General features: G+C 44.7%; 1 protein-coding gene across 1 annotated transcript in view; it reads right to left on the reverse strand.

The window, feature by feature from the left end:
• Positions 1-20010, reverse strand: part of ADAM12 (ADAM metallopeptidase domain 12) — a 340119-nt gene that overhangs the window by 281621 nt on the left and 38488 nt on the right. The window contains exon 2 of the mRNA XM_055300220.1: positions 17423-17559. Within this exon, the coding sequence (XP_055156195.1) occupies positions 17423-17559 (137 nt within the window). The remainder of the gene's footprint in view (positions 1-17422; positions 17560-20010) is intronic.

A 20010-nucleotide genomic window follows, 5' to 3' on the forward strand; every position in this document is an offset into this window, starting at 1 on the left:
GGCTTCCTGTAGTGATCACACACATACACATACACACACGCACAAACACACACACACACACACACACAATGGGTATATGTCAAAGGGACACAAAGCCAACTGCAGGAGCTCCCAATGGCCAAAGTGGAGACAGTTTAAACAATAACATAAATAAAATAGTATTGGGGGCACCTGGATGGTTCAGTCAGTTAAGTGTCTGCCTTCAGCTCAGGTCATGATCTCAGGGTCCTGGGATCAAGTTCTACGTCGGGCTCCCTGCTCAGCCAAGGAATCTGCTTCTCCTTCGCCCTCTGTCCTCCTGCCTTGTGCTCTCTTTCATGTGCGTGCTCTCTCTCTCTAATAAATAAATAAAATCTTTAAAAACTAGATCAATAAAGTAGTATTGGATTACAGCTTAAAGTATAAATATCCACGAGCCCATCCTGATATGGATAAGGAACTGAACAAGTAAGTCTGTAGGAAGAGTAGAGAAATCTCACCTGCAGGAGAATTATAAATAATTTATGTAGCTGCTTCACCCTCTTGGAGGTGGAGCATAACTCTTCTGTGCGTGAGATGTGCACAGTGACTTCCTTCCAAAGAATCCAGTATGGAAAGGAGATTAACCTGGCAAACATGACCCCAGCCAGACGATCAAGGTCAACATCAACAGAGATAAGTCATGCCAACAGTACTTGCTCTGGTGTAACAAGAATGGTACTTTATCGCCGGGGTCTTCTCCCCAACATTGAGAGGTCCAGCGCAATCATAAGAAAGATATCAGACAAAGACCAAATGAGGAACGTTCTGCAAAATCCCTGAGGAGTACTTCTCAAAATTATCAATATCGTCAAAAAAGGAATCTCTAAGAAATTGTCAGAACCAAGTGGCAAGATATGATGGCTAATGTGGGATCCTGGATGGGATCTTAGAACAGAAAAAGGACATTAGATTAAAACTCAGAAAATATAAATAAGGTAGGGACTTCAGTTGTAATAATTACCAATATTGGTTCATTCATTGTGGCAAATGCACCATAATGTGATCAATAATAGGGGAGATATTGTGTGAGGCATATGGGAACTCTGCCCTAGCTTTACGATTTTTCTGTAAATCTAAAACTGTTCTCACATAAAATACTTTTAAAATCTTGCAAGAACAGACGTTGAGAGAGGGAGAAATCAACTTTCCTTCATACCTGTCCCAAAGCTCCAAAGGGCAGATTTCTGCAAACACATATAGTCCTGGGAGACATACATTTCTTTTTGCCCATTTACATGTGGTGCCCATCATACATTCTCAGCAGATAGATATTTCCCTTAATGGGGCAAAAAGTGGTACTAGGGAGGGGTTGAAAAATCTTAGATATTACCATGATTTGTATCCCTCTAGAGCTTACCTCTAGTTAACAAATCTTATTTCTTAGTATTTAATTTCTCCCTAAAGAGAAATATAAGCTAATTTGAATTTAATTAAAATTAATTAAAATTAAATATTCTCCTTAGGCAAGCAATAATGAAAAAATGGTTATAAAATACTGGTGTATACCACTCAAAAACATATACCTTATGCTTACAAGGAAGCACGCAAGAAATGGGCGCGTCCAGAGCATGTTAAATCCATGCAAGAGGAAAATCTCACACAAGTTCGACTGTTTTTAACGTGATTTTACAGACTTGGTTGCAGGCACTCTTGTGATAGATTTTAAAAGATTTAAGGAAAAATGAAATTTTTTTAAAAATCTTAATTTCAAACTTTGGTTGAATGAGGAAGCATCAACACCAACATGACTGTTTATTGAACAAACTAGGATGGAACCCATCCCACTGGTTATATTGTAACTTGTGAGAAATTCCAGAATAAACGCGCAGGTGAGGCCTTCCTCAGCCTTCACATGATGTGAATTATTAAAGGCAACATTGGTACATATTAAGTCTCTCTTGGGAAGGTATGCTCTTTTTAAAAAAAAAAAAATTTAAAGATTTTATTCATTTATTCATGAGAGGCTCAGACAGAGACAGAGACACAGGCATAGGGAGAAGCAGGCTCCATGCAGGGAGCCTGATATGGGACTCGATCCCGGGACCCCAGGGTCACGCCCTGGGCTGAAGGCAGATCCTCAATCACTAAGCCATCCAGGCGTCCCGAAGGTATGCTCTTTTAGTCTAAACTATGATTTAAAAATCATTAGCCTTTCTAGAAATTTTATATTCTTCGAAATGTCCTCCACCCCCTAAATCTTTTTCTTTTAGTGAAAAAGTTCAGGCTAAAATATAAAAATTAAAAAAATAATGATAAAATATATCATTAATTGTTACAAATGTGCTATACCAATGTAAATATGAGTAACAGGGAAAGCTGACTGTGGGGTATATGAGGCTCCCCGTACCATCTTTGCAATGTTTCAGTAAGTCTAAAACTACTCCAAAGTTACTTATTTTAAAAAGCACAGATCTTTTATGAAGCATTTATTTAAATTTATTACGATCGTTAGTTCACTAAACTGTGAGCTTCTCAAGGGCGGATGGAGGCTGAACTTGACCAGGACCTGGAATGCAGCAGGTACCACAGGAGCTTAGAGATGAATGCTTGAAAAATTGAAAACAGAATTCATCAGACTCCTTTTCTCCTAATATCAAGCAATGGCATGCCCTACCTCTCAGTCAAACATGGAGACTCTTACCCAAAAATTATAAAGAAAAAAATTATGACTCTGTTTAAACAATGCAAACTGCTCTACCTCCTAGCATTACCTAAATTTGTTTATTTATATTTGTTATATATTTTTAAAAGTCCCAGTTCAGGGTATCTGGGTGGGTCAGTGGTTGAGTGTCTACCTTTGGCTCAGGGTATGATCCTGGGGTCCTGGGATCGAGTCCTACATCGGGCTCCCCATGGGGAGCCTGCTTCTCCCTCTGCCTATGTCTCTGATTCTCTCATGAGTAAATGAATAAAAAAAAAAAAAAAAGTAAAAGCCCCAGTTCCATGATGATGCTACAGGTCTGGTGGGGCAGGAGGTGTGGGGAGGGGAGTTGCAGAAACTGTAGGAGACCTGATTCAATAGCCAACTTGAAGACAAATGACTTTAGAGCTTTGCTAAGAAGTCGCAAGAGACTAATGAGTTAGCAGTGAACCACGTGGGAGTGCAGTCCTGCTCCACAGAGGGGCGTGCTCCCAAAGCTGGGGACACAGCTGAACCAGGCACAGCACTTTGGCTTGTGTCATCCTTTTGTGTGTTGTCCAAAGGGGAGGAGTGCACAGAAAGGTGGAGGAAGGAGACGGGAGCAGCTCTCAGGTCCTGCTTAAGAAAATCAGAAGTGCTTTGGTGGCATCCCTGACGGGAGCCTGCCTTCCAGGCCACATGTCTGGGGTCTGCATTTATGAACCATCTTGATACAGGGGCCAAGGAGAAAGAAGCTAAAGATTTTCCCGGACAGCAGCAGAGCGCTGTGGAAGGAACACAAGACTTCAGAACGGGATGAACCTGGGCTCAGGCGCCAGACCTGCCACGTCCCATTGCAACTTGGTCATGTCCACAGCCTGGCCTGTGTGTGCACACAACACCCACCCTACAGGCCCTGGGGGTGGGAGGCACCCAGTGGGAATCATCCGCAGCCTGACCTGCGTGTGCGCACAACACCCACCCTGCAGCCCTGGGTGGGGGTTGGGGGAGTGTGGCACCCGGTGGGAATCCTCTGCAGCCTGGACATCTAGTTCAGCGCTTGCACACTACAGCCCGCCTGCAAGCCAAGGCTGGCCCACTGCCTGTGAGCTGAGGATGGTTTTACATTTTCAAATGATTTAAAAAAATAATAATTAAAAGGAGACTATTGGAGGAGGGGCAAGATGGCGGAGGAGTAGGGTCCCCAAATCACCTGTCCCCAACAAATTACCTAGATAACCTTCAAACCATCCTGAAAATCTACGAATTCGGCCTGAGATTTAAAGAGAGACCAGCTGGAATGCTACAGTGAGAGGAGTTCACGCTTCTATCAAGGTAGGAAGACGGGGAAAAAGAAATAAAGACACAAAAGGCCTCCGAGGGGGAGGGGCCCCGCGAGGAGCCGGGCTGAGGCCGGGGCGAGTGTCCCCAGGACAGGAGAGCCCCGTCCCGGAGAAGCAGGAGCTGCACCAACCTTCCCGGGCGGGCGGAAAGGGGCTCGCAGGGAGTTGGAGCAGGACCCAGGAGGGCGGGGATGCCCTCGGGCTCCCGGGGACACTAACAGGCACCTGCAAGCGCAGGAGAGTGCGCCGAGCTCCCTAAGGGCTGCAGCACGCACCGGAGCAGCTCGGAGGGGCTCGGGAGCGGCTCCAGGGAGGGAGCTGCGGGGCGGGAGCGCGAATCCAACAACACAGGCTCCGGAGCACAGGGCGCCGGGACACAGCCCAGGATCCGGCCTCCCCCCGGGACAGGCAGAGGCCGGGAGGGCCCAGGACAGCGAGGACGCTCCTGCCCTGAGCTGAGCAGATCAGCGGCCCCGCCCCGGAGCCTCCAGGCCCTGCGGACGGAGAGCCGAGAGCCCCGAGCCCCGTAGTTCCTGCGGAGGCTGAATCCAGGCTTCCAGAGTTGCCATAGCAACTGCGGCTGATCCTCCTGAGACCTCACGGGGTAAACAACCCCCGCTGAGCCCTGCAGCAGGCCGGGGCAGAGCAGCTCCCCCAAGTGCTAACACCTGAAAATCAGCCCAACAGGCCCCTCCCCCAGAAGACCAGCTGGACGGACCAGTTCCAGGGGAAGTCAAGGGACTTAAACTCTACAGAAATACTCCCCCGTGGTTTTTTTTTTCTTTTCTTTTTTCTTTTCTTTTTGATTTCTGATTGCTTCCCCCACCCCCTTTTTTTTTCACCTTTCTTTCTTTTTCTTTCCCTTTTTCTTCTCTTCTTTCCTTTTTCTTTTCTTTTTCTTTTTTCTTTTTCTCTTTTCTTTCCTTCTCTCTCTTTCTCTCATTTTCCCAATACAACTTGTTTTTGGCCACTCCGCACTGAGCAAAATGACTAGAAGGAAAACCTCACCTCAAAAGAAAGAATCAGAAACAGCCCTCTCTCCCACAGAGCTACAAAATCTGGATTACAATTCAATGTCAGAAAGCCAATTCAGAAGCACTATTATACAGCTACTGGTGGCTCTAGAAAAAAGCATTAAGGACTCACGAGACTTCATGACTGCAGAATTTAGATCCAATCAGGCAGAAATTAAAAATCAACTGAATGAGATGCAATCCAAACTAGAAGTCCTAACGACTTCTAGGGTTAACGAGGTGGAAGAACGAGTTAGTGACATAGAAGACAAGTTAATGGCAAAGAGGGAAATTGAGGAAAAAAGAGATAAACAATTAAAGAACCATGAAGACAGATTAAGGGAAATAAATGACACTCTAAGGAAGAAAAATCTACGTTTAATTGGGGTTCCCGAGGGCGCCGAAAGGGACAGAGGGCCAGAATATGTATTTGAACAAATCCTAGCTGAAAACTTTCCCAATCTTGGAAGGGAAACAGGCATTCAGATCCAGGAAATAGAGAGATCCCCCCCTAAAATCAATAAAAACCGTTCAACACCTCGACATCTAATAGTGAAGCTTGCAAATTCCAAAGATAAAGAGAAGATCCTTAAAGCAGCAAGAGACAAGAAGTCCCTGACTTTCATGGGGAGGAATATTAGGGTAACAGCAGACCTCTCCACAGAGACCTGGCAGGCCAGAAAGGGCTGGCAGGATATATTCAGGGTCCTAAATGAGAAGAACATGCAACCAAGAATACTTTATCCAGCAAGGCTCTCATTCAAAATGGAAGGAGAGATAAAGAGCTTCCAAGACAGGCAGGAACTGAAAGAATATGTGACCTCCAAACCAGCTCTGCAAGAAATTTTAAGGGGGACTCTTAAAATTCCCCTTTAAGAAGAAGTTCAGTGGAACAATCCACAAAAACAAGGACTAAATAGATATCATGATGACACTAAACTCATATCTGTCAATAGTAACTCTGAACGTGAACGGGCTTAATGACCCCATCAAAAGGCGCAGGGTTTCAGACTGGATAAAAAAGCAGGACCCATCGATTTGCTGTCTACAAGAGACTCATTTTAGACAGAAGGACACCTACAACCTGAAAATAAAAGGTTGGAGAACCATTTACCATTCAAATGGTTCTCAAAAGAAAGCAGGGGTAGCCATCCTTATATCAGATAAACTAAAATTCACTCCGAAGACAGTAGTGAGAGACGAAGAGGGACACTATATCATACTTAAAGGATCTATCCAACAAGAGGACTTAACAATCCTCAATATATATGCCCCGAATGTGGGAGCTGCCAAATACTTAAACGAATTATTAACCAAAGTAAAGAAATACTTAGATAATAATACACTTATACTTGGTGACTTCAATCTAGCTCTCTCTACCCTTGATAGGTCTTCTAAACACAACATCTCCAAAGAAACGAGAGCTTTAAATGATACACTGGACCAGATAGATTTCACAGATATCTACAGAACTTTACATCCAAACTCAACTGAATACACATTCTTCTCAAGTGCACATGGAACTTTTTCCAGAATAGACCACATACTGGGTCACAAATCGGGTCTGAACCGATACCAAAAGATTGGGATCGTCCCCTGCATATTCTCAGACCATAACGCCTTGAAATTAGAACTCAATCACAAGAAGAAGTTTGGAAGGACCTCAAACACGTGGAGGTTAAGGACCATCCTGCTAAAAGATAAAAGGGTCAACCAGGAAATTAAGGAAGAATTAAAAAGATTCATGGAAACTAATGAGAATGAAGATACAACTGTTCAAAATCTTTGGGATGCAGCAAAAGCAGTCCTGAGGGGGAAATACATCGCAATACAAGCATCCATTCAAAAACTGGAAAGAACTCAAATACAAAAGCTAACCTTACACATAAAGGAGCTAGAGAAGAAGCAGCAAATCGACCCGACGCCCAGCAGAAGAAGAGAGTTAATTAAAATTCGAGCAGAACTCAACGAAATTGAGACCAGAAGAACTGTGGAACAGATCAATAGAACCAGGAGTTGGTTCTTTGAAAGAATTAATAAGATAGATAAACCATTAGCCAACCTTATTAAAAAGAAGAGAGAGAAGACTCAAATTAATAAAATCATGAATGAGAAAGGAGAGATCACTACCAACACCAAGGAAATACAAACGATTTTAAAAACATATTATGAACAGCTCTACGCCAATAAATTAGGCAATCTAGAAGAAATGGACGCATTCCTGGAAAGCCACAAACTACCAAAACTGGAGCAGGAAGAAATAGAAAACCTGAACAGGCCAATAACCAGGGAGGAAATTGAAGCAGTCATCAAAAACCTCCCAAGACACAAGAGTCCAGGGCCAGATGGCTTCCCAGGGGAATTCTATCAAACGTTTAAAGAAGAAATCATACCTATTCTACTAAAGCTGTTTGGAAAGATAGAAAGAGATGGAGTACTTCCAAACTCATTCTATGAGGCCAGCATCACCTTAATTCCAAAACCAGACAAAGACCCCACCAAAAAGGAGAATTACAGACCAATATCCCTGATGAACATGGATGCAAAAATTCTCAACAAGATACTAGCCAATAGGATCCAACAACACATTAAGAAAATTATTCACCATGACCAAGTAGGATTTATCCCCGGGATGCAAGGCTGGTTCAACACTCGTAAAACAATCAATGTGATTCATCATATCAGCAAGAGAAAAACCAAGAACCATATGATCCTCTCATTAGATGCAGAGAAAGCATTTGACAAAATACAGCATCCATTCCTGATTAAAACTCTTCAGAGTGTAGGGATAGAGGGAACTTTCCTCGATATCTTAAAAGCCATCTACGAAAAGCCCACAGCAAATATCATTCTCAATGGGGAAGCACTGGGAGCCTTTCCCCTAAGATCAGGAACCAGACAGGGATGTCCACTCTCACCACTGCTATTCAACATAGTATTGGAAGTCCTAGCCTCAGCAATCAGACAACAAAAAGACATTAAAGGCATTCAAATTGGCAAAGAAGAAGTCAAACTCTCCCTCTTCGCCGATGACATGATACTCTACATAGAAAACCCAAAAGCCTCCACCCCAAGATTGCTAGAACTCATACAGCAATTTGGTAGCGTGGCAGGATACAAAATCAATGCCCAGAAATCAATGGCATTCCTATACACTAACAATGAGACTGAAGAAAGAGAAATTAAGGAGTCAATCCCATTTACAATTGCACCCAAAAGCATAAGATACCTAGGAATAAACCTAACCAAAGAGGTAAAGGATCTATACCCTAAAAACTATAGAACACTTCTGAAAGAAATTGAGGAAGACACAAAGAGATGGAAAAATATTCCATGCTCATGGATTGGCAGAATTAATATTGTGAAAATGTCAATGCTACCCAGGGCAATTTACACGTTTAATGCAATCCCTATCAAAATACCATGGACTTTTTTCAGAGACTTAGAACAAATTATTTTAAGATTTGTGTGGAATCAGAAAAGACCCCGAATAGCCAGGGGAATTTTAAAAAAGAAAACCATAGCTGGGGGCATCACAATGCCAGATTTCAGGTTGTACTACAAAGCTGTGGTCATCAAGACAGTGTGGTACTGGCACAAAAACAGACACATAGACCAATGGAACAGAATAGAGAATCCAGAAATGGACCCTGAACTTTATGGTCAACTAATATTCGACAAAGGAGGAAAGACGATCCACTGGAAGAAAGACAGTCTCTTCAATAAATGGTGCTGGGAAAATTGGTCATCCACATGCAGAAGAATGAAACTAGACCACTCTCTTGCACCATACACAAAGATAAACTCAAAATGGATGAAAGATTTAAATGTGAGACAAGACTCCATCAAAATCCTAGAGGAGAACACAGGCAACACCCTTTTTGAACTTGGCCACAGTAACTTCTTGCAAGATACATCCACGAAAACAAAAGAAACAAAAGCAAAAATGAACTATTGGGACTTCATCAAGATAAGAAGCTTTTGCACAGCAAAGGATACAGTCAACAAAACTCAAAGACAACCTACAGAATGGGAGAAGATATTTGCAAATAACATATCAGATAAAGGGCTAGTTTCCAAAATCTATAAAGAACTTATTAAACTCAACACCAAAGAAACAAACAATCCAATCATGAAATGGGCAAAAGACATGAAGAGAAATCTCACAGAGGAAGCCATAGACATGGCCAACATGCACATGAGAAAATGCTCTGCATCACTTGCCATCAGGGAAATACAAATCAAAACCACAATGAGATACCACCTCACACCAGTGAGAATGGGGAAAATTAACAAGGCAGGAAACAACAAATGTTGGAGAGGATGCGGAGAAAAGGGAACCCTCTTACACTGTTGGTGGGAATGTGAACTGGTGCAGCCACTCTGGAAAACTGTGTGGAGGTTCCTCAAAGAATTAAAAATAGACCTGCCCTACGACCCAGCAATTGCACTGTTAGGGATTTACCCCGAAGATTCAGATGCAATGAAACGCCGGGGCACCTGCACCCCGATGTTTCTAGCAGCCATGTCCACAATAGCCAAACTGTGGAAGGAGCCTCGGTGCCCATCGAAAGATGAATGGATAAAGAAGATGTGGTTTATGTATACAATGGAATATTACTCAGCCATTAGAAACAACAAATACCCACCATTTGCTTCAACGTGGATGGAACTGGAGGGTATTATGCTGAGTGAAGTAAGTCAATCGGAGAAGGACAAACAGTGTATGTTCCCACTCATTTGGGGAATATGAATAATAGTGAAGGGGAATATAAGGGAAGGGAGAAGAAATGTGTGGGAGATATCAGAAAGGGACACAGAACATAAAGACTTCTAACTCTGGGAAATGAACTAGGGGTGGTGGAAGGGGAGGAGGGCGGGGGGTGGGGGTGAATGGGTGACGGGCACGGAGGGGGACACTTGACGGGATGAGCACTGGGTGTTATTCTGTATGTTGGTAAATTGAACACCAATAAAAATTAATTTATAAAAAAAATAAATAAATAAATAAATAAACATTTAAAAAAAAAAAAGGAGACTATTTCAGGACATGTGAAAACTATGTTAAATTCATAGAGACGTCCTGGAATGCAGCAGGTATGAAGTTTTATTAGGATGCGGCTGTGCCCGATTGTTTGGGTGTCCCCGGCTGCCTTCAGGCCACGAGGGGCAGAGCTGTGCAGCCCAGAGGCCCTGGGACCCACAGCTGAGTCCCTGTCGGGCTCTTCGCAGAAGGTTTACTGGCCTTTGCTCTAGCTCCATCCGAAGGCGAAGGGAGGTTCTGAGTACGTGTCCTCAGTGCTCCCAGGTTCCCCCCAGTGCAGGCTCTCAAGGGCAAGTTTACACCTCCCCCTGCCCAGAGGGACGTTAGGAGTTGACATGTCTGGAGGGAGGGTGGAGGCCAGGGATGCCGACCAGCCTCCTGTACACACACAGCACGGAACCAGCCGGCCTCCTTGGCAAGGTGCCGAAGCTGAGGATCCTGCCAGAAAGCCCAGAGTAAGTCACGAGAAAGGAAGGAGGCTGACACTTAATGGAATGAGCCGAGGCTGTGGTGTCAGGCAGCAAGGTGACCGCTAACACCTCCTCTACAACGAGGAAACAGAGGCTCAGTCAAGGCCTGTCACTGGCCCAACATTACACAGCAAGGTAGAGGCTGTGCAGGAGTCTGAATCCCTTCTGGCATGTTCTGACAGCTTTCTCCTTCCGCTATACATGGCACCAATTCTTGGAAATGGTTGAGTTCCCAGAGATACTGGGGTGCCGGCTCTTCCCTGTCTAATCCCTCTCTCCCAGAGGGGTGGGCATGGTCCTGGCTGGGCGGGTTATGTGAGGCCGAAACAGGAGCCACCTGCGTGCCCATTGCACCCTCCTGTGTGCCCACATAGTCTCATGGGGACTGTCAGGCAAGGCAGGGGGGCCGGGGGGCCCAATGGGAGTTAAGTGACTGGGAGTGGGAGGTACAGACCATCCTAGGGACACTGCACGGTCTGGAAACAATACATTTCTTAGGAAAAGCTTCCCTTTGGATACTTTAATAATTACATTCTTAAGAGGAAGCACTGTTGGCCAGCTTGCAGGCTAACGTAAGCTCAATGTTCCCTAAGTGGGAAAGGCTGCCCGTTGAGCTTACTCAGCCCAGAAGCAGATGCAACGAGCTGGCCTGCAGCAACTCCTATGACTAGAATCATCTCTTAGAGAAGGGGAGAGTCATTCTGTATAGGGCTGGCCATGTAAACCCACCCAGACAGAGTCGCAGGACCCGTCCCAGAACAGAGAGGCAATGTGCGGAGTCATTCCAGATAAGACATTAGTAACCACAAAAGTGAAAAATGTAGCATTCAACCAAGCTGTAAAAGACCTCTGAGATTTAAAAGCCCCTAGAGTTGCTAAAGGGAGGTGAGCAACATCTGAAAAGTTACGGTAGTTGGAGAATGGTTTGCAAACTCTGCAGAAATGAAGAGGCTCCCAAGGCACCCTCTGGCATTTGAATAGGGTGCAAACGTTGGCTTTCATTTGCTCTATCTTCTGTGGCGGCAGTGGCCACCTTCACACCAGTGAGGGACCCGAGCTCCAGGCACAGAGGAAAACTCAGAGCCAGTCAGCAAAGGTGGTGGCCTCGTTCCACTAGGTGCCAAGCACCACATGAAAGGAGGAGGGCGTAAGGCCACTGCCCCCGGGGTGGGGGCACAGGTTGGTGGAAGGACTAGAAGCAGACAATAGGAATGGGAGCACAGGGGATCCCTGGGTGGCGCAGTGGTTTAGTGCCTGCCTTTGGCCCAGGGCGCGATCCTGGCGACCCGGGATCGAATCCCACATCGGGCTCCCGATGCATGGAGCCTGCTTCTCCCTCTGCCTGTGTCTCTGCCTCTCTCTCTCTCTCTCTCTCTGTGACTATCATAAATAAATAAAAAAAATTAAAAAAAAAAAAGGAATGGGAGCACAGTATGGTCTGTGGCCAAGAGCTGAGCCCCACATCATGTGAAGGGAAGGACAAAGCCAGCGCACCAGGGGGCAATACCTAAGGTGGAGTCTAAACTGATCCTCAAAATGCCTTATGGTTTTCATGCTTTTCAAAGATAGACAGATATAAATATATATATATATTTATTTATTTATATTTGGGGGGGGTTGAGAGAGTATGTGGGTGCAAGAGCAGGAAGAGGGGCAGAGGGGAGAGCAGGGGGCCAGCAGACCCCACGCTAAGTTTGGAGCCCAGCCCGGGGTTCCATCTCCTGACCCTGAGATCATGACCTGAGCTGAAACCAAGAGTCAGATACCTAACCAGCCGAGCCACCCAGGCGCCCTTGCAAGCTCAACCTGGCCCTTTCTTCTCTCTAGAATGTTGTTTCTTGGGTTGAGCATAGTTGAGCTGGTTTTCTTTGGGCCCTGGTATAAAATGGTATCCAGCTGAAAGAACTGGCATTGCTCTCAGGCTGCAGGCAGCTTGCTCTGCAGGAGGCAGAAGGCCCCGAGGCAGCAGCAGAGGCAGCTGCCCCCTCATGTCCACCCCTCCCACTCCGTGGGCAGATCAGGGGATATGCACTGACCTGACTTTGTGTCTGCAGCATGTTTGTGCCGTGTCCACAGGTTCTATCTGCGGGAGTCAAGTGTGTGCATGGCATGACTGCACATCACAGAGATGTGTGTGGCTGTGAGGACAGAGATGCAGGTGAGACTAGTTGGTCTGGGAAGCTCAAGATGAGCTTCACGTGACACAGGACAATTTTAGCTGGGGCTTTAGGTACCAGGGACACAGCATATGGCAATAGAGAACGTGGTGTATTTAGGCAGTAGGCTGCCTGGGAAGAGCTTGATGGCTGGGAAGTAGGAGTGGGGGCTTCAGCATCAAGACAGCCCAGCCTATAAAGCGTCTTGGGCATCATGCAAGGAACCTGGCTTTGAAGCCAGACATCATAGGTAAGAAGAAAGAAAGCGACAGGCTAGATCTGTGTGGTAGACAAATCGCCCTGCTTGCATTTGTACAATGTCTGACGCGGAGAAAGACGAACACGACACGGCAGGGAAGGGCCATGTGTTAGACGTGCTGGGCCAGTGGACTCAACCTCATGATGATGTCTCCAACCTCATGGTCTGAGGGGAAAAGGGGGATGATGATGATTTTTATCTTCTGGGAGCTATTAAATATAGAAGAGAAGATGGAGAGGGAGCTATGTCCACCGTGGGGCACAACACATTTGCAATAATTGGGAACTTTCAGATGGAGGCACCAAGAAACCACTGGAAGTCAGGACCGAATCTCAGAACTCAAGGCCAAGTGAGTGATGTGGATTTTAAGTCCACATATGTCAGAGGACACATGGTGAGGCCCGCACATAAAATGTGCGTGACAGGGTAGTTCCCACACAGCCGGACCCCAGGGGTGGTGGCCAGTGCTGCCGTTGTCATTCCTGTGGGCAGCCCCCACCCCCTGCTGCTCTGGGGGACGGTGAGGCCATAGAAGGGAATGACATGGCCGGTGGGGGCCCTCAGTCAGAAGAAAGCCAGCGGAAACCGACAGTTAAGGGACAAAGCCACAGAGAGGAATAGAAAGCAAGAATTAAAAACATGTGAGGAGAAACGAGAGAGAACAGGGTCTGGGGAGCCCCAAGCAAGTGAGACTTTCCAAGGAGAGTGAATCAGTGTCAAGATAAGTAAGATAAAGAGAGAAGGGCATGGGCTGGCTTTGGAAGTTAGGAGGCTACCTATGACCCTGGCAAGAGCCGGTGCTCTGACGAAGGGCTTACTGGGGGTGGGAATGCAGGGGGAGGCGAGCACCGGATGTGGAACCCCCCACGAGAAGTCTCCCTGGAAGGGCTAAAGCAGACGGTCATTCAAAGGGAAAGCAGGGCTCCTTTCGATGCGTGCAGCAGCATCGACTTGTGCCACGTTAATTAGCTGCCATCTGATGTTTGATATTTGAGACCCACGATATTCTAAGGGAAGCTTGGGTTTCACGTTCTAATCCATCTGCCTTTTTATTTTCCATTTCGCACACTGTTTCCATATATTCATTCTCATGTGAGAAAGCTGGAAATTTCCTGGAGCACTCAGAGGCTGGGCCCAACGGAGATCATCTCCCGATGGAGCCACATCCTGACATGTGTTCCCCCGGGGCCAGGGTTGATTTTTTTTCAAGACGTGAAATTGGAGAGGGGTCCCTAAAACACTTTAAACTTGCAATATCACCTTACACTTGCATAGTGGGGTTTTGTTCCTGACGTATTTTTATAGCTATTGTTTCATCTCATTCTTACCATGACCCCAATGGGGAGAAGAAGCAGATAAGCTTATCCTCACGTTTTAGACCAAAATGACAGCAAGCAAACACCGGAAGCTCTCCAATGTATGCAAAGTCACATTCTTTCCCATCCTCTGCTCTTTCAAGTAAATTATCAGTGGCAATCATGGCTTGATTCTTGATTTGTAATGGGCCTAATAATATCCTATCCAGATATATTTTAATCACAGGGCAGGGAGAGGGAGAATGAGAGAGAGAGTACGTGACAGTACTTTTGCCGAAATCAGCTCAGTCAGGTTGACCAGCATTCCAGCTGCTTTCACTAGAGCCGTGGTTCTAATCTCGTGGGCTCATTAGAATCCCTTGAGAGCACTTTATTAAAAAAAAAAAAAAAAGGAAGATGCCTGTGCCATCTCCAGTACTAAATTACACTCTCAAAGACTGGTTAAATAGAAAGATCCAGGAGAGCAAATAATAAAATAGCAGAGCGGAAAAGCAAGAATGTGTATCTCAAACTATATTCTAAGGTATAGCAGGCATAGTTGTAAAAAATAAAAGTCATTGATGTATGTTTTGCATACTTGAGGATATACTCTGTTAATAGAGTTAAAATTAAAACGTTGAAAAAAAAATTAAAAAAAATTAAACGTTGACCGTTCAATTTGATAACAAGACACGCACATGCACACTGTTAGCCAGAATCCCTATTCTCACAACAGGTACACACATCTACCTGGTGGAGGATTGTGGCACACTTGTGCAAGCATGACAACAGCCACTGACACGTACCCTTTCTCATGTAGGCTCGTAGTGGTTAACCACCACACAAGTGTACACATCATAACTACAGAGCCATAATGCTGATCCCATGAGCCGCGTGGCATTGTGACAAAGTGCTGTTCTCCAAATCACCTAAGTCCCTACTTTCTTAAATAATAAATAATCTTAAACAATCTCAGTAACCTGGACTTATGTCGGTGTACTAGGCGTGTGCCTACTACGTGCACGGTTCGGAATGGGAGACAGAATTGCAGAAGAGCTAAGACAGTCATCAAATAATAATGGTTTTCTAAGTTTTCTATAAAGATGGTGCTGGCGGCCCATAAATATCAGGCTGTAAGCTTGGCAAGAAGCAGCTGCGCCAGCGTGCTCCGTAATGTCTACAGGATGGCTGGCTGGCAGGAAGGATAAAGCTGGAGGTCACAAACCAGAGCTCACCTGAATTGGTCCATTCCAGGGACATGCTGACAACCCTCATCAGTTTGTTGCTCTGATACAATCCCCAGGTGGGGTTGCCAGATAAAATACAGGACACCAGTTAAATGTGGATTTCGATAATGTTCCAAATACTTCATGGGATAGACTTAAAAAAAAATTCACTGTTGTTGGTGGAGAGGTGGAGGGAGGTGGGTAATTGTGTGATGCGCATTAAGGAGAGCACTTGATGTAATGAGTGGGTGGTATACCACTGGGTGGTATGTGCAACTGATGAATCACTAAATTCTACCTCTGAAACTAATTTTAAAAATTCACTGTTTATCTGAAGTCCAAGTTTATTTTTATTTTTTTAAAAGATTTTATTTATTCATGAGAGACACAGAGAGAGAGAGAGAGAGAGGCAGAGACACAGGCAGAGGGAGAAGCAGGCTCCATGCCGGAAGCCCGACTCCAGGACTCCAGGATCACGCCCTGGGCCGAAGGCAGGCACTAAACCTCTGAGCCACTCAGGGATCCCCTGATGTCCAAGTTTAAAGGGGAATTCTATACTTTTATTTGCTAAATTTGGCAACCCTCCTATCAGGGAAAGCCCCCATAATGGTTTCCACCACCCAAGAAACTTCAGATCGTTCCATATTGTTGCATTATTAATTAGCACCTACAAATATTTTAAAGATACATTTTCTGAAATAGTATACTTCTCTTTTCTGCATCTATCATAGCCTTTCTAATGTTTCAGATTAATGGCACAATGAACTATTCTGTAACGTCTTAAGTCTTCTGGAAAACACCAGCCATACCACCATGAGTGGCTTAGACTCTGTATATTAAATTTGCAATAGTCTCCATGAAACGGAAATATTCAAAAAGTGCAGATCTGGCGTTTGGATCCTTTAACCAAACCTCCACCCTTTCTGAATGCTCACTTTTAATGGAAAGCCTCCCTAGAAAATAATGATGTAAATCATATTATCATTACTCAAAGAAAGGTGGCCCACTGTAGCCCTTCCAGAAAGCTACAGAGGATTTTCACAATCTCAACTGCTCTTTCAGGAAAAAAAAAATCTGTTTTCTATTATGAAAAATAATCTAAAAATAGTTCCACATAACACAAGGACAAAGCCATCTGTATGATCTCTCTGAAGAGCTCATATTACTATAGATTTTTATCACCTTCCAACTGTTCCAACAAGTTCTGAAATTTAAGAAAGTCATGTAGATTTGGCAGCTAAAAATCATTGAAATATTAAATTTAATCCCTAATATTTCCATTATTTTACATTCAATTCTCTTACATCACAGGAGGCGTAAATCAAATATGTACCAAAATAAACAAAGCATGAAACTGCATTAAAACGCATTAAAAACTTTTGAAAAGTCACATTAACATGTTTCTACCAATAATCAATCAATAAAACCAAAATGCTGATGGAACAGAAAAACACCCAGCAGTCGAGTACAACACACAGAAATTGTGTATCTGGAAATGCGAGCCCTGGCGTACGCTTGAAAAATAACTTTGGACAGATGTAAATAACGCTGGGCCACCTATCAGGACTGTCACATCAAAACTGGTCTGTATTTCCTCTTAAGAATCAAGATTTCGGGATCCCTGGGTGGCGCAGTGGTTTAGCGCCTGCCTTTGGCCCAGGGCGCGATCCTGGGGACCCGGGATCGAATCCCACGTCGGGCTCCCGGTTCATGAAGCCTGCTTCTCCCTCTGCCTGTGTCTCTGCCTCTCTCTCTCTCTCTCTCTCTCTGTGACTATCATAAATAAAAATAAAAAAAATAAAAATAAAAACTCATCTCAAAATATAATTAAAAAAAATCAAGACTTCACTTTCTAAGAATAAAGTCAGCATTAAAATAAAGACAAAAGTTGAACAGAAGAATATGAATGCAGTTAACGTGGTTTTTAAACTTCAGCCATCGAAAGGTCATGAAAATAACAGAAAACACAACTGACCTTTGAGCGGATGCTCTCCGTTGGGTCCCAGAGGTCTCCGTTCAAGAGAGAGATGGGGACTACTTCATATGCTCCTTCCCGGCCCCCTCTTCCGGCCGCATGCATGGAAGGTGCTAATTGGGTTCCCAGGTTCACCCCTGTGTCAAAGAGAAAACAGACCCATTCTTCATTCTTGTCAGGAAGAGTCTGGCATCAGAAACTTAGGACACAAATGACTCAGTGAAAATATTTGCAAGGGGAAGGAAGCCAGGGAAACCGCGTTATCTACTGAGTCATGGTCAGTGTTAGAAGTGATGAATTCTCTATCAATCTAAGCAAACAGTTTTGTGACTTAAGTCAAAGCTTATTTTTCCCTTCAAGTCCTGTGGCATGTGCTGGGTGGTGATCGAAGTCAAAGTATATAATTCCGTCCTTCACCGAGCAACAAAAACACACAAGTGGTGACTTCTTAAATGATGAATTAATGCTTTGCTTAAGATCAGCTCCCTATTAAACGTCTCGAGGCTTTAGCTGTATTAAGACTAAATCCATTTACTTAAGTCCCAGTGAATCAGCTCAACACAATGCCAATTCTCCTCTCTGTACTAACGGAGGCTAATTTTATATGCTTCAGTGAGTGATTCTATAGACAAAATTAATTTGCCAGTTCAGACTGGCTAGACTGGTTTATGTAAAAAAAAAATTAAGTCATTCAATAAACTATTATATGATCTTGTTTCTTGGGGTCCTGTCGAACCAGTTAATGCACTGACACAGGTTCAATTTAGCCCCAATTCCATAAACAATCCTAATGGAAAGTCTAACATTTTTTCTCTTCTGGAGAGTGTATCACTTTCTCAACAAGTCGGGTAATTTCTCTGGGCTTGGTCTCCTATGAGGTCACGTTCCTGCTATTTGGTGCGACCACAGTATATCCCTCAAGGTAAAGGATGGGAGCAGATTCCCTCACATGTTATTCCCATTTCTTCAACCAGGACTCATAATTTTCAGACCTGAGTCATAATAGCACAGTTTTAAGTTACTAAGGAGTTCACATTTATTGGGCACAAATGGTATTGAAATTTTAATCCTAGACATTTTACAGTTCCCCAAATACTTTTAAATCCACACCATTTTATCATTCTCGATGTGGAAGTCTGCAGTTATATTCAGGTTACAAAAGGATTACTACTCGAGTATTAAGTGTCTGACACAGACACTCCAGAAAACTCTCAAGCTGGTCACAAAGCATTTAAAATTCCCAGTTGTTAAGGGACTATGGGAACAGGGATGAGCAGAGAGTTAGGGATTTGGCCAGTGGCAGAGGAGGTGAGTGGGCCCATTAGCCTTGAGGGGTCAGGGGGATGTGAGGAGAGAGGACCATGAGCCACGTGAACAAGGAGAGGAGAGTGTGCAGGGCTCAGGGCTGGGATGAGCTGAGTTTTTTTAGGATGAACCTGCATTCAAGGGATGAGGGTTCTGGCCCTGTCACCAGAGGGGACGGTTCTAGTGGTGACATCTGTAGATACTGGTGGGGGGCTGGATGGAAATAGACAAAATTTCTATCCAAATAGAAGATGCCAGAAGCCCTTCTCCTGGCTGCAGAGAGGGCAGCCACTGGCAGCACAGAGATCGTGCACAAATGCCCCTTGTCTACTGACTTGATTTCATACCCCTCATTGTGCTCCCTGGTAGTGGGACATCGCTACAAGTAGGGGCTTCGGGGTAAGACCTACCCTGGCACCAGCACCAACTCTTCCACGTATCAGCTGCGGGTCTCTGGTCCAGTTGTTTGACCACTTGTTGGTTTGTTCACTCATTCATTTACTCATTCAACAACTATGTATTCCCTGTCTACCTTCTGCAGACACTCTGATGTCTTCCATTCAAAAAAGCCCATCGTTTCTGCTTTGCACTAATGTCACCTGGGTGGAGACAGCCCCTCTGCCCACACTGCCAGGACCCTCATCTTTTAAATGCAGCTTAACCCCAGAAGACTCTGTTGTCTCCATCCGGGGCATCTAAGAGAGGCACACAGATATAGGTCCCCTCGCGACTTATGTTCTTGTATTGGAAGAAAGATGGGCAACAAGAGCATTTCAGAGAAGAGTCAGGGGGGCCCTGTGTTATCTTTGCACCACTTCTGTAAAAGTGCAATGGTTTCCAAATTAAAGGTATTTAATATCCTTAAAAATAAGGTGATGGTAGAGTGCCAGGGAGGGCTGCCCTTGATGGATAGGCCAGGAAAGACCTTTACTTGTTGGGATGGGGGTGCACGTAAGCCCAGACGTGAAGAGGAGAACCTTCCAGACTCACACAGAGCCACAGGGAGAATGAGTCAGCAGAGGGACAGCAAGTACTTTCCTTGTCCATAAAATGAACCAGAGCATGGGGAGGCCAGGAAAAAATACGTGAGAAGCATAGAAAACAATGTCCGCTTGTTTCACTGGCATCATCCTCGCCAAGACCTAGGTCTCTTGCTCAGGACTCTCAGTGGGATTCCCACGCTGGGATTTACCAAAAGTTCATGCTGATCCAGTTATATAGCTCCTGCCGAGCCAGACTATAGAGTGCAATTAGCTGAATATATCTTAAAAGAGAGCAGGTGT

The sequence above is a fragment of the Nyctereutes procyonoides genome, unplaced genomic scaffold (assembly GCF_905146905.1).
Source record: "Nyctereutes procyonoides isolate TBG_1078 unplaced genomic scaffold, NYPRO_anot_genome, whole genome shotgun sequence".
In the NCBI taxonomy this organism is placed as follows: Eukaryota; Metazoa; Chordata; class Mammalia; order Carnivora; family Canidae; genus Nyctereutes; species Nyctereutes procyonoides.